Genomic DNA, 13785 nt, shown 5'->3' with positions numbered 1-13785 from the left:
ACATGTTTCTTGAAAATGCAACTTCTCCATAACAGCTCAACAGATTTTGATTGAATTTAAATGAAGGTTGGAGTGAAATGTCGAAGTTGATATGCATAAAGCAATATTATTATTCTTGGGAGACTTCAGAGGGATGTAATCCAACGGTTGTTAAAAGCTAGCCAGTGCAATTCCTCCTTATCCTCTAAAGGGATTTTATTGAAATTTTATAGGAATTAAGAAAACAAGACGTTGCACAAAATACTAAAGCTCTAGCAATATGAACTCCCTAAAACCAGGAGTGACATCAGGTGCACTGGAAGGGTAAACATGTCCTGCTCTGTGTATATTCAGGTAATAGTCTAGAAACAGTAATGCAGCTCCCTAGTCATAGAGGGGTCCTATCAAAGGCATTTAAACCAAAAGGTGTATATTCAGGTAATAGTCTAGAAACAGTAATGCAGCTCCCTAGTCAAAGGGGTATAAACCAAAGGCAAAAGTATATATTAAGACTTATGTGATTATGAATTCACTGACCCTTGCTAGGTCACTTAAGACAGGTTTAATTGTAAATATACATGAAGGAACATGATTATTATATGAGGACTGCAAAGGGAGGTAAATCAACTTGAGGGATAAACTTTAATTTATCTCCATTTTTCAGCGGATTATTTTCTTTTGTTATCTTGCTCTAAGTATATCTATTTCTATTTAGGATGTGGAGAATGGTGAATTTCCTAGCTTTATTTACCATAGAATGGACTTCTATGACAATGACACTTTGTTGACCTCTGAACTCTGCAGTAGAGATGATGGATTTGTTTTACAGAACAATGCTACAGTCAAGGTTTGACATAGTTGAGATGTACCATCTACTGTTTATTTTCATGTAGTTACACTGTATCAAATTTTCAATTTGTGTATCTGCAGATATTTTGTTGTATGGTAATATAAATGTATATATAAAAAAACCAAGGTTTAATTTTTGTCCCTTATTTTCCATCAGTTCTTTTTAAAAAGAAATGAAAAATGAAATAGAAATTACTATGAATTACTATGAATTTGAAAAAGTTGTGAGGTCAAATAATGGACTCTTGGAGTTATACAGAACAAAGATAGAATATCTGCTACTATGCCATAGAGTGACTGAAATATTACTTTTTTAGATGGTTAACAGGGTTACAATTTATAGGTTTTGTTAATGAAATATGTCCCAACATAGATAACTGTATTGCTTTGTAAAAATATGATGATGAAAATTAATATGACAGTATGTCTTTCTTGTTCTGTGAAAAAAAATAAATATGTGTGTTGTAGTTTGCACCTAGTGTGTATGAGAACCCAGTTAAGAGTGTTGAATATGAACAAAACATCAACAAAAGCTATCCTATCTATCAACATTTTAGGAATGCAAAGCTGTTTTCACAAGGGGCAGGTAATTACATTTATGTTCCACTGTTATACTATTCATAAGTATATATCTGGTTTTAGCATCAAACCCTTCAACACAAACAAAGGAATTTAATTGCAGATTTTATTGCTTTGAAAAATTGGAAGTCAAATTTCTAACACTTTAACAAGCCACAGGAGTTTAAACTTAAAGGACTGTAATTGTGTTCAATTTTAGAGGTATTTATTTTTCGTGAGTAATTAAGTTCATGTCATATTAGAAGTTATTGTATACTAAACACCAAATATGTATAATCCCTTGTCCTTATTTTCACAAAACTTTTGAAAATAAATACACCATGAAAATAAAACAATTAATGTAACAGTGTATGTTTTGTAAGACTCTGTGTTTTGAAGGTCTGCAATTTTAAAAAATCAGAAAGCTTTGTCATTATATCGACCTATGGTAAGGGACACAACTCTTGCAAATTATAGGGACATTTGTATTCAGCATTTTACATCAATGTCATGTAAGCATCAAAATAACTTTGACTGATTTCATTCTGTTTCTAATGAAAGCTTGATAGGCTTTTGTGAAACAGAATGTAATACAAACATACCACTAATTTCAAGACTTAAGTCCATAGGTCTACCTCCTTAAGAATAAAAATCATTTAACTTTTTGTAATACAGGAGAAAACTTATTTTGTAATGCTAAACTTGGTTATTTAACCTTTAGGTTTTTATGAGTAATATATTAATTTTACAGATATTCATCAGTCAGCTTCAAATGATATAGTCCTGACAAATATTACAGACCAACTCTGGAAGATGGATGATATCATTTGGAGGTGAGTATGCTGACAACTATTACCGACCAACTCTGGAAAATGGATGATATCATTTGGAGGTGAGTACAGATATTACTGACCAGCTCTGGAAAATGGATGATATCATTTGGAGGTGAGTACAGATATTACTGACCAACTCTGGAAGATGTATATTATCATTTGGAGGTAAGTACAGATATTACTGAACAGCTCTGGGTGATGGATGATATCATTTGGAGGTCAGTATGGATATTACAGATCAACTGTGCTGGATGGATGATATCTTTTGGAGGTGAGTACATATGTTACAGACCAATTATGGAATATAGATGATATCAGTTTGAGGTGAGTAGCCTTACAGGTGTTATAGACCAACTCTGGAAGATCGGTAATATCACTTGGAGGTGAGTAACCGTACAAATATTACAGACCAACCGTGGATGATGGATGATATTGATTGGAGGTGAGTACAGATATTACAGCCCAACTGTGTAACATGGATGATATCAGTTGAAGGTAAGTATTACAGGTTAATCTAGAGCACTTGGAATTTTCACGTTTTTCATGATGTGAAATAGAATGCTGGGGGAATCCCAATCTACATAATAGTCTTTAATAACTATAGGCAGGTTTAAAAACTACAGACAAAAATACATGCACATAACGTAAAGCATAGCTGCTTCCAATATTATGTGCTTAGGTAGGAAGATGATTATTGTAGAAAAATTTTTATAAAAGTACATAGAACTTTGTATTTGAATATTCTTGATAAAAGCATGGTCCTACTATAATTTAGAAAATTTAAGTTCTGTTATGTTTTTTTTTCTCAAACATTTCGTGGGAATTCCTTAATTTTGTTAGACTTTACAATATGAAATGTCAAAGTCAGCGAAAATAATATCTTCCAAATAAGTGTGAATTGTACATAGTTTTATTGCTGAATTGTAGCATAATCTTTAATGTTGTTAGACTGGTTTGTTATTTTTAGAATGGTTTGTTACTTTTAGAATGGTTTGTTATTTATTAAATATCTAATTCAACAAAAAATGTCCTATAATCAAATGTGAATATTACATCATATATTGTTGAACTTCTCCCTATATTTTTGTCCAATTAATCTCAAAATTTATTGCAGATGAAAGTATTTCCAATTCTCTAGGGTATGATAAAACTTACGTACTTTTTTCTTCAGAGTACCTTAATGGAGGTCTATTGTGGAACTTTATTTGTTGCAGGTATTTGGGAACAGGGAATGGTTTTTTTAAGATTTTTCCTGGTACAATGCTGACAGATATACACTATGATCCTCGGAATGATCTGTGGTACAAGAAAGCCTCTAACCATCCTGACAGCTATGTCTTCATGCCCATGGACACTGATCAGAACTCCTCTTATGTTACCATGGCAAAAGTCTTTCATCAAACAAGGTATGACCTAAATGAGGGTTAATCTAAGATGATGCCATCATTAGTTACTACATATAGATTTATAAAACATTTTTTTTTATGTTTGTGGTTTAATTATATTTCGTTTTTCATACTTGAAACCTTTTAATATCTTAGTGACAGACACACGGACATCTTTACCCATCAGTGGTGTTTAATGCATTAAGTCTAAGAGTGCTGAATAAACTTGGTCAAGTATTTAACATTTCACCAGCAGTGGCGTATACATAGCTTTGTGTAGCAATCTCTTTTTCATTAAGAAGATTAGACTTATATAATTTAAGTTTTATGATTGGTATAATACCTGTACTTCAGCAATGGTACAGTAAGTGGTGTGGCAGCAGCTGATATAAGTAGACATCAGTTTACAACTATCCTCCATAACATACTGTCAGGATGTCAACATTGTTATGTTCTAGATGATTCTGGGTAAGTATTGGTGGAATTGTGGAAAAAACTTTTTTTTTTAAATGATTGACAGAGATATTGAAAAGCTTTTAATCTCCCTTAGTAAAGAAGACTATTTTTTAAAAAAAGTTTTGTCTGTCAGTCTGTCACCATTCAACATGATCAAGTAGCAAATCAAACTCTTATTGGAAATTATTGAAATATTTATTAGAAATTATGTCTCCCCCACTTTGGTGGGGAGGCATATTATTTTTGCTATGTCCATCTGTCTGTCTTTACATGTTTGTAAACACAACTCCTGGGAAACTACTAGACCAAATTTAATGAAACTTTGTAGGTAGTGGTACATGATATGTAGTTGTGTATATTACCAGGAATTAATGATCCACCGAAAATGGTGGGAGTAATACCCTTTTGAGCTTTGGAACTGTGGGAGAAATATATTTTTGTAGACAAAAACAAACTTTAATTTGGTTTGTCGTCATAATTGGAAGAATTAATGATTAAGTTAAGTTCCTATGTAAATTTGATAGGTTAATACTTGACAGTGTTATGGGCCTTTCATATTTATTATTGAGACTACTTGTAGGGGACAGTTATTGCTTAATACTATATTTTCAGAATTGTGTTTGTTTATTAGTTACTGGTACAGATTTTTATTTTTTTTTAAAGAGACATAAAACAAAGAAGTGATGAGAGAGTATGAAATTTCTTAGTGTTGTTCATGAGTTATGTCTCAGTCAAGTTAGTAGTACAGTGACCTCTTCAGACATTCATACAATATCATGACTTTATACTAGCTTTTACTCTTTCTAATTTGTTCTTCAATTTAGACATTACTTAATTTTATTAGATTTGTACTTGCACAGTCCATATTCTTACATGTGGTTGAGAGGAAACATATAACAGAGATTGCTGGCCATGTGTCTTTTGTGTTAAAACAGAAAGGATTTTTGAAGGTAGCATTACTTAGTTATTGTAAATAGTACTTAAACCAATGTAAGAAAGCAGTCAAAGGTGTAACACACATAGAAATACATTCTGGTTCCAGTACTGTGTTACCCTATGGTGGCAAAGTTTGGTAGATGTAAAAGGAGTTGGTCCAGTAAGGGCAAAATTTGGCCTCATGCCTGTTCATTCTCATGCTTCATATATTTTTTGTATAATTGTCAGTTACAGCTCCTGTGAAAATATCTTGATTGAACATATGTGTGGCCACTTCTGTTCTACTCAATAATCATCTTTAAAATTGCAGAAATATTGAAAGTTTAAGGTTTATGTAAAAGATGTATATGTGTATACTGATATTTCTGGATAATGGTGATAAATCTTGTCAAAAACAGCTTGTATTCAGTGTTTGCAACTATTTTACTGCACTACTACTACCTAGAAATCAGCTTTAATAAAATTTTTTAAAATGCACAAATTAAGAGGCCAAACTTTCTTCTTCGGTGATTTTGAAGCAAAATGGTATGCAAATACTTTTGGGATTTCTAATTTTCATAAGCTGTGTACTAAGTACTGAAACCAATGGTAAATGTTTTACAGAATTTATTTTTGCAATACGGTATTAGCAAGAAAATGTGTAATGTTCTAAAATTTTTGACAACACTGCTTTTGATGGCTGACTAAACTTAAAAGATAGTCAGAAAATCAATATTTTGAATTAGAATAAAATATCAGGCATTTAATTTCAGAACAGTTTTTATAAGCTCACCTGGTCCAAGAGTCCAGTGAGCTTTTGGCAACATTCAGTGTGAGTCCTCTTCTGGCATTGTTAATATTTTACAAAAATCTTCTCTTCTAAAACTATGGATCGAATGAAGCCTATTTTTTTGTCACAGTCACCTTCAGAACATATAGTTTCAAAATTATATCAGACATGTTTTAACCAAGACATAGTTGTTGACATTGCTATATATAAAACATAGGGGGAAATCCCCTATTTTATGTCTTACCGGTATATCTAGTAGTTGACTTTTTGTTTATACTATTTTACTTTTTGTCAAAATTGTTGATGATCACTCTTTTTGCTCATATCCCATATCCCACAGATAGAGAAAATTTGTGAACTGGAGTTTTTGGAGCTACAATTGTTTAAACGTGTGAAGTTGTTCTACAACCTTGTCTGGGTTTTATATCATTATCCTTTTCTTATCAAAATTTACAAATTTCACATTTTTTGGGATCATGACTACAAAAAGTTAGTAGAGAGCATGAAAATTGTGTAGAACAGTAAAGTCATTGAAAGAGATATTGCGTTTTTTAACTCGCGTGGCTGTAGGCCATGTGACCTATTGCCATCACTTTGTTGCATTTTTGTTGTCGTTAACTATTTCTTCAAATATCTTCTCCTCTGAAACTACTCAGTTGATTTGGAGAAAACTTTGGATTGTTGATTTTTAGAGTATCCTGCACAAAACAATTGTTTGGATTTTTGATCAGTTAAAAAAAACATGGCCACCATTACTAAATATAGAAAATAGGGGTCAGACAGCAGATTTTTGCATAAATCTCCAAAACCGTTAGGTTTAACCAAATTCTTACATGGGTTAAAGTATTCAGCATGATGAGATTTATCAGTGGTTAAATTTTGGTGAAAATCTGTTGACCCATATTGGAGTTATTGCCCTTTTTGGATGTTTTTTTGCTGTTTTTGATGTTATTACTTTCAAAAATCTTCTAAGAAACTACTACACAGAATTCAGTGAAAGTTGGTATTTTTGTTTTTTAGGATATCCTAAACAAAATAACTGCCTTGAAAGGCAAAAAATTACATTTTTAGCAGTTTTCATCCAATATCTTGAAAATTATAATAGATAGAATGAAACTTTCATTTGTTGAAATGATCCTTATGATAAGTCCTACCAAAGTCAAAATTGTCAGACAACTCCTTGTTAGAGTTATGCCCTTGAAAGGCCAAAATTTAACCAATGTGATTCAGAGCCTCTTGTTTCTGTCAAAGTTTGGGGCGTTTTTTTTAATTTTACATATTGTATTTTGTAGCTGTAAAAGATGAAGATTAACTGAGTTTTGTCAGAAAGGCAACACCTTTTAAAACTAGATAATAATTGTACCATTATTCCATAGTTTAATTTTTATTCCTCTCTGTTGATTTAAAACTTATCAGCTTAGGTGAGAGATTTGGGCTCCTCAGTAATTTTGTTTGAAATCTTTCAGTCAGAAACTTGTATGAACTCAACATCTAGTGAGAAGAAATTGATCTACAACCTTAACCTTGGTGACTTAGGGTCTGATGTCAGACAGATTGGTTGTCATGACTATGTATTGACCAGTATAAACAGGACCAATTTATTTCTCCTCATGTACAAGCCTGACAACTGTAAATCAATGATTGGGGTAGGTTAATACTTGACTCAAAGTTAACACACAGATTTATTACTTATTTTCTTAATTATGAAATTTCCCATACTTCAAATAATATTCCCATACAAGATTATATTTATATAGTTTTAATGAATAGATGTAAAAGGACCATGCAGTAATGAATGGATTTTCGTCACAAAAATCTTGACTCCTAATGTACGGATTGATATCATATTAAGTGTGTGGCTTTATACATGTATAGATGGGGTGTATGTTGTAAGTAATTTTGGTTGTTCTACGATGTCAACTTGCTGTACGAGTTGGGGTATGCCTTTATTTTCATAAGCTTTTATTGGCCAATTGGAATGGCTATTGACCTCTTTCACAATTTTACCACTTCAGTTGTCTAACAGTAGTCTGTCTTCCTCTTTTGTGGAAGATTATACAATTATTCCTCAGTCTAAGGCTGAAGCTGAAGACTGCAGAGTTATTTATAGAATGGGATGTCATTTAATGTATGGTATGTGAGCTACTACATAAAAATTCTGGCTGTACATGGCATTCATTGGGTTTGTTGAATTAATCAAACATTCTCATCCTGAAAGATATGAGATTATTAACTACAGTCTATCAGTTTAACCAGTTACTGGAGAAAAATTAAGGACTTAAAGTTATGCTCTGTTTTTGACAATCAATCAAGATAAAGAATAAATGTAAGTAGTAATGTAAATCTGATTTTTTCCAGAGCTGTATCTGTCAGGAAAACTGCTTGTTCTGTGATAATCAGATGGATACTGTTTGTCAGGTAAATCTGTGATAATCAGATGGATACTGTTTGTCAGGTAAATCTGTCATAATCAGATGGATACTGTTTTTCAGGTAAATCTGTCATAATCAGATGGATACTGTTTTTCAGGTAAATCTGATAATCAGTTGGATACTGTTAGTCAGGTAAATCTGTCATAATCAGATGGATACTGTTTTTCAGGTAAATCTGTCATAATCAGTTGGATACTGTTTGTCAGGTAAATCTGTCATAATCAGATGGATACTGTTTGTCAGGTAAATCTATGATAATCAGATGGATACTGTTTGTCAGGTAAATCTGTCATAATCAGATGGATACTGTTTGTCAGGTAAATCTGTCATAATCAGATGGATACTGTTTTTCAGGTAAATCTGATAATCAGATGGATACTGTTTGTCAGGTAAATCTGATAATCAGTTGGATACTGTTTGTCAGGTAAATCTGTCATAATCAGATGGATACTGTTTGTCAGGTAAATCTGTCATAATCAGATGGATACTGTTTTTCAGGTAAATCTGATAATCAGATGGATACTGTTTGTCAGGTAAATCTGATAATCAGTTGGATATTGTTTGTCAGGTAAATCTGATAATCAGTTGGATACTGTTAGTCAGGTAAATCTGTCATAATCAGATGGATACTGTTTGTCAGGTAAATCTGTCATAATCAGATGGATACTGTTTGTCAGGTAAATCTGTCATAATCAGATGGATACTGTTTGTCAGGTAAAACTGTTGTCATTCTTAGGATACAAATTTAAAAAGGGTTTGATGAACTGTCATGTAAAGACACTTTAGTTTTTGTTCTGTAGATCCTTCCATTATTTAATATACAGATTCTTTGAGAAGGTTTTTTGTTTTCACTTCCTTGAATTTCAGAATTATTTCTTATTGGGTCCTTAACAACGAACTTGCACCCTGAAAGGGTTGTAGTGGATTCATTGTGTGCAGTTTACTTGATAGTTTTATAAAAAAATGATAGCTGAACACCTTTTGTTAATGATTTTTTTCACCATCATAGAAAGTTCCAGGCACAACTTTGTTGCAAGTTGTTGTTTTGTTCTACTCTAATATTTTGTTTAAACATCAACGGACCATCCTGAACTAAAAAACAATTACGTGCATTCATTATCGCAATTTTGTCTGTTCATAGATTCTTGAATCTGTTGATTTAACAACTCGAATGGGAAATTTCTTTTTTGTTGGGAACCAAATATTGTGGTTTACCAAAGCCACGAAAATCAGGAAAATGTGTACCCCATGAACAATAATAGATTGAAATGAACATCTATTTCCATCATTCCATATGTTTTGATAGGTGTCAAGTAAAGATTATAAAATGTTAATGTGATTGTAACTTTAACATGACTTAAGTGCTACAGCAATTTATTAACCAACTTACTGCAGTATGTATAGAAATGCCCATTCTTTATCAACTGAAAATTTCGACAACAGGTCATTACAAACCATAAATTCCTACAGCCGGTCATTATGAAATCGCAGCCATGTATTACGAATTTCAAAACAGGGCATCAATACCGGACCATAATGAACTAAATCAAAATGACGTACATTTCTTAAAATAAGTGACAACTTTAATTAAGAGTGACCTAATAATTCAATTAATTAGATTAGGATATTTAAAGTTGCTGAAAGATGATACTGGGACTAATTATATTGAATTATTAGGTATGTTTAATCTTGAGCTTTAAATTTACGATTTTGGGGGAGGGAACCAACAAAAATGAAATCTCAAAGCAGTAGCACATTCTTTTCTATACAGAAATGCTAAAGAAAAAAGGTGACTTAGTGATTTTCAAGGACGAAATGTACAGTCAAATCTCACTGTTTTGCACGAATCCAGGTGTTGAAATTGATCTTCAAAGTACATTTCTTTTCTCTTTTTAGTCACCTACCTGTGCGCTCTGTCAAAAGTGTTCCCACAACGTTTGAAAATAGCTTGATTCCAGATCAAAATGCACTTAAAAACACGATTTTTTCTGTAAATTATTATTATTTTTTTTTAATTTCCCAGGTCACATAGGACAGTATCAATAAACCTAAGAATGATGATGGAAACAACCCAAATATTCCATAAATTATGGATATCTGAAAAGTCATGGTTTTTGAGCTTTTTTATAAATTTACGACTTTTTTTTTTGGGGGGGGGGGGGTATTGGAAAAGGTAAGAAAGCCTTCATGATTTATTTTCATAAATATTTGATTCATTGAGATATGAACTTATTTTTAATAAATTTGAAATTATATGTATTGCTAATTGATTCTGACTATGTCCTGAAATAAAGTTGGTTAATAAAAGTATCAAAGAAAAAAGGTGACTTAGTGATTTTCAAGGACGAAATGTACAGTCAAATCTCACTGTTTTGCACGAATCCAGGTGTTGAAATTGATCTTCAAAGTACATTTCTTTTCTCTTTTTAGTCACCTACCTGTGCGCTCTGTCAAAAGTGTTCCCACAACGTTTGAAAATAGCTTGATTCCAGATCAAAATGCACTTAAAAACACGATTTTTTCTGTAAATTATTTTTTTTTTTTTTTAATTTCCCAGGTCACATAGGACAGTATCAATAAACCTAAGAATGATGATGGAAACAACCCAAATATTCCATAAATTATGGATATCTGAAAAGTCATGGTTTTTGAGCTTTTTTATAAATTTACGACTTTTTTTTTTTGGGGGGGGGGGTATTGGAAAAGGTAAGAAAGCCTTCATGATTTATTTTCATAAGTATTTGATTCATTGAGATATGAACTTATTTTTAATAAATTTGAAATTATATGTATTGCTAATTGATTCTGACTATGTCCTGAAATAAAGTTGGTTAATAAAAGTATCAATGCATGGCCTTTTCCATATTGGTGCTGTAACATGCCCTTGGTACTAATAATGGCTTCAGATGGCTGTAATGGCCCTTGGTGTTGCCTCGGTCCATTACAGTCATCCTTGGCCATTATTAATACCTCAGGCATGTTACAGGGCCCATATGGAAAAGGCCATACATTAATATTATAATAATGAAAATTTTATGAATGAAGTATAATTTTTTATGAATCATTTATAAATAGAGTTATATTTATTTTGCAGTGCCCATGTAGATGTCTTAATAGGACCATAGATGACTGTTCTAGTAACTTTACCATGTCTCAGGGTTACAAACCATGTCAAGGTAGGACCACTGTCTGTACAAATTGGAACTAGAGCAACATACCAAGTCATTTCTGTGAATATTCATTTTGTACTCTTTATATAAATATACAAATTATAATAATAATTTGCAGTTATTGAAGAATGGTAGATGCCAAAATTTTAAAAATCTAAGATATTACAAATAAAATTTAGAAGTAATTGACAGTAGGAAATGTATGCTAGTCTTTGAGGAATCTTCATTTTAACAATTTTGAAATTTGGTATGGAGATTTAACATGATAGATTGTAGATGCCTGTGTTTTATTTAGATCACTAATTAATCTCCAGCCTTATAGATACATGTATATCAGAGTAGGCTGAGACATCCTCGTCCTTTAGACAAAATTCTTCTTATTTGTTTTTTTGTTTTTGTAATACAATATTTATCTCTTCTAACATTTTAAACAATGACATCTTGGTTTTTTGTTATTTCAGATGATGAAAGACATTGGTCTTCAGTGAAGACATTAAATCTACAGCTATCTAATATCTCACAATGTCAGCCTCAGTGTCCTTCGTTGTAAGATTATTGCTCTTTAATACTGTTAACTAATATTTCTGTTTTTGTAAACATGACTTGAAATGGTATTACTCAAACACATTTTTACATAAATAAAAAAAAAATTATAAATGAACAATTTAAAATGTAGTTTTTGAATAGAGAAATTCAATTTTGATGCTTTTTAGAAGGGGGCAAATTCAAAACACATGCCAACAAAATTTTGACAGCAGGAAAAATGGTTTCCTAATATTCAAAATATCCCATTGAGCTTTGTTATTGATTCAACTGAACTCTTGAAATTCTCCTTTTGTGTACTTTCAGACAAAATGAGACAAGCTGCCTATCTTTACCAGGTTGTTCATGGTGTACACATGGACTGTACAAACATGTACCGCTTTGTACAGGTAACTGTCCGATGGATAGGTAGGTTTTCGCTTTTTTTTTTGCCAGGTGATCCAATAAAAATGTTTTACATATACACTGTGCTTAAGCAGAACTCCTTGTAAACTGTTCGAAGGATTTTAATGTAACTTTGTAAGAATGTTAGTTAATATATGTTGGTTGAGAATAAGGGAAATTTAATTGCTGCCCTTAATGGGAGATAATCTGACAAAAAGATTTTTTATTTTAAGGTGAAGTGAAGGAATCGTATTTGTAAGCTTTCTTGCAGTTGTTTAAATTTTCCTGTTTTGTTTGCTTAGAGATTTAACATTTTATTTGGCTTATCATTTGCCTCAGCAGACTTACTTTAGTACAGCCATGTAGAAGTTTGAAGTTTTATTGTATTTTTATACTACTGCAAAAAAAATATAAAGAAATAAATTTGATAGAAATATTTTATTGCTAATCTGATTTTGATGATTCTGTTGTCAATTTATTCTTTCTGAAATTCTTTTTTAAAATTGTTTTACAAAAAAGACTAATCTTTTATACTGTTTTTGAGTTATAAAATTGGGCCTTGCCCCCAAAAATTGACAATCCAATTTTTCATCCAATTAAAAAAAAAAAATTTTTGTAGAAAAAAATCAGTGCCTACACTTTTCAATTAGATATAAGATATTTTTACAATTTCCCAGATACATGGGACTAGAGTGGACCAAAACAATCAACTTTTTAAAAATTTTTGGTCCAATTTTGAATTTTTTTTATTACATTCCTTATGTGTTTTTCAATCATATTTCAGAAATCTCTGAAAGTTTTATAATTGTAATGATAAAATGCAAAGATCTTTGATGACAACCCTTTAAGTAAAACTTCTTTTAACTTGAATTGAATTTTAAATTTTGTGCAATATTGTGTCCAAACCAATTGTTGTGTACATGATAAACTGTAAGTACTTTTGTTTAAATGTGTCAAAATTTAATATTGTGTCTACACTTGCCCCTTGTGAACAGAGTTACACATGTTGTGGTGGTATCATGCTGGGCTTGGCAAAGCTCTTTATTCAGTAACTATTTAATTAAATTCATTTCATTTATTATTAAATGATTATCTCTTTCCTGTAAATTGAACCTTAAAAGCTTTTTTTTTATTTACTGCATATTGTATTTAGAAGTGTTTTTAACATAGTATCAAAGTCTGAGTCTTGGGGTGTAGTTTTCACAGCAAACAATTTATCTCTTGGTGCAGTTGTTGACAATTTAATATAATTTCAGCTTTGAGATCAGTTTGAGAGCCCCATGTAACAATCTTTCTAAAGTCAGTGAGCAGAGTCTCTTTTCTTCTATAAAGACTGCAGTGTCAGATTTGATACAGGATCCAAACCTTAATATAGGGACACCAATACTATTGGCTGAGGTACGTTATAAAGTTACATTGATGTAGGGACACCAGTACTATTGGTCGAGGTATGTTGTATTGTCACATTGATATAGGACACCAGTACTATTG

At 31.6% G+C, this 13785-nt stretch overlaps 1 protein-coding gene across 1 annotated transcript in view; it reads left to right on the top strand.

Moving 5' to 3' along the window:
* LOC148627038 (uncharacterized) overlaps positions 1-13785 on the top strand; it is a 58012-nt gene that overhangs the window by 14174 nt on the left and 30053 nt on the right. Inside the window, exons 11-22 of the mRNA XM_088564809.1 lie at positions 695-826; positions 1297-1414; positions 2138-2219; positions 3434-3625; positions 3959-4072; positions 4905-5010; positions 7232-7411; positions 8124-8183; positions 11292-11373; positions 11829-11913; positions 12217-12318; positions 13551-13692. Coding sequence (XP_088420935.1) covers positions 695-826; positions 1297-1414; positions 2138-2219; positions 3434-3625; positions 3959-4072; positions 4905-5010; positions 7232-7411; positions 8124-8183; positions 11292-11373; positions 11829-11913; positions 12217-12318; positions 13551-13692 — 1395 coding nt within the window. The remainder of the gene's footprint in view (positions 1-694; positions 827-1296; positions 1415-2137; positions 2220-3433; positions 3626-3958; positions 4073-4904; positions 5011-7231; positions 7412-8123; positions 8184-11291; positions 11374-11828; positions 11914-12216; positions 12319-13550; positions 13693-13785) is intronic.

Source organism: Perna viridis, chromosome 1 (assembly GCF_037379345.1).
Source record: "Perna viridis isolate PV_CMFRI_1.1 ecotype Kerala chromosome 1, ASM3737934v1, whole genome shotgun sequence".
In the NCBI taxonomy this organism is placed as follows: Eukaryota; Metazoa; Mollusca; class Bivalvia; order Mytilida; family Mytilidae; genus Perna; species Perna viridis.
This window is presented reverse-complemented; position numbering and strand designations above follow the sequence as displayed.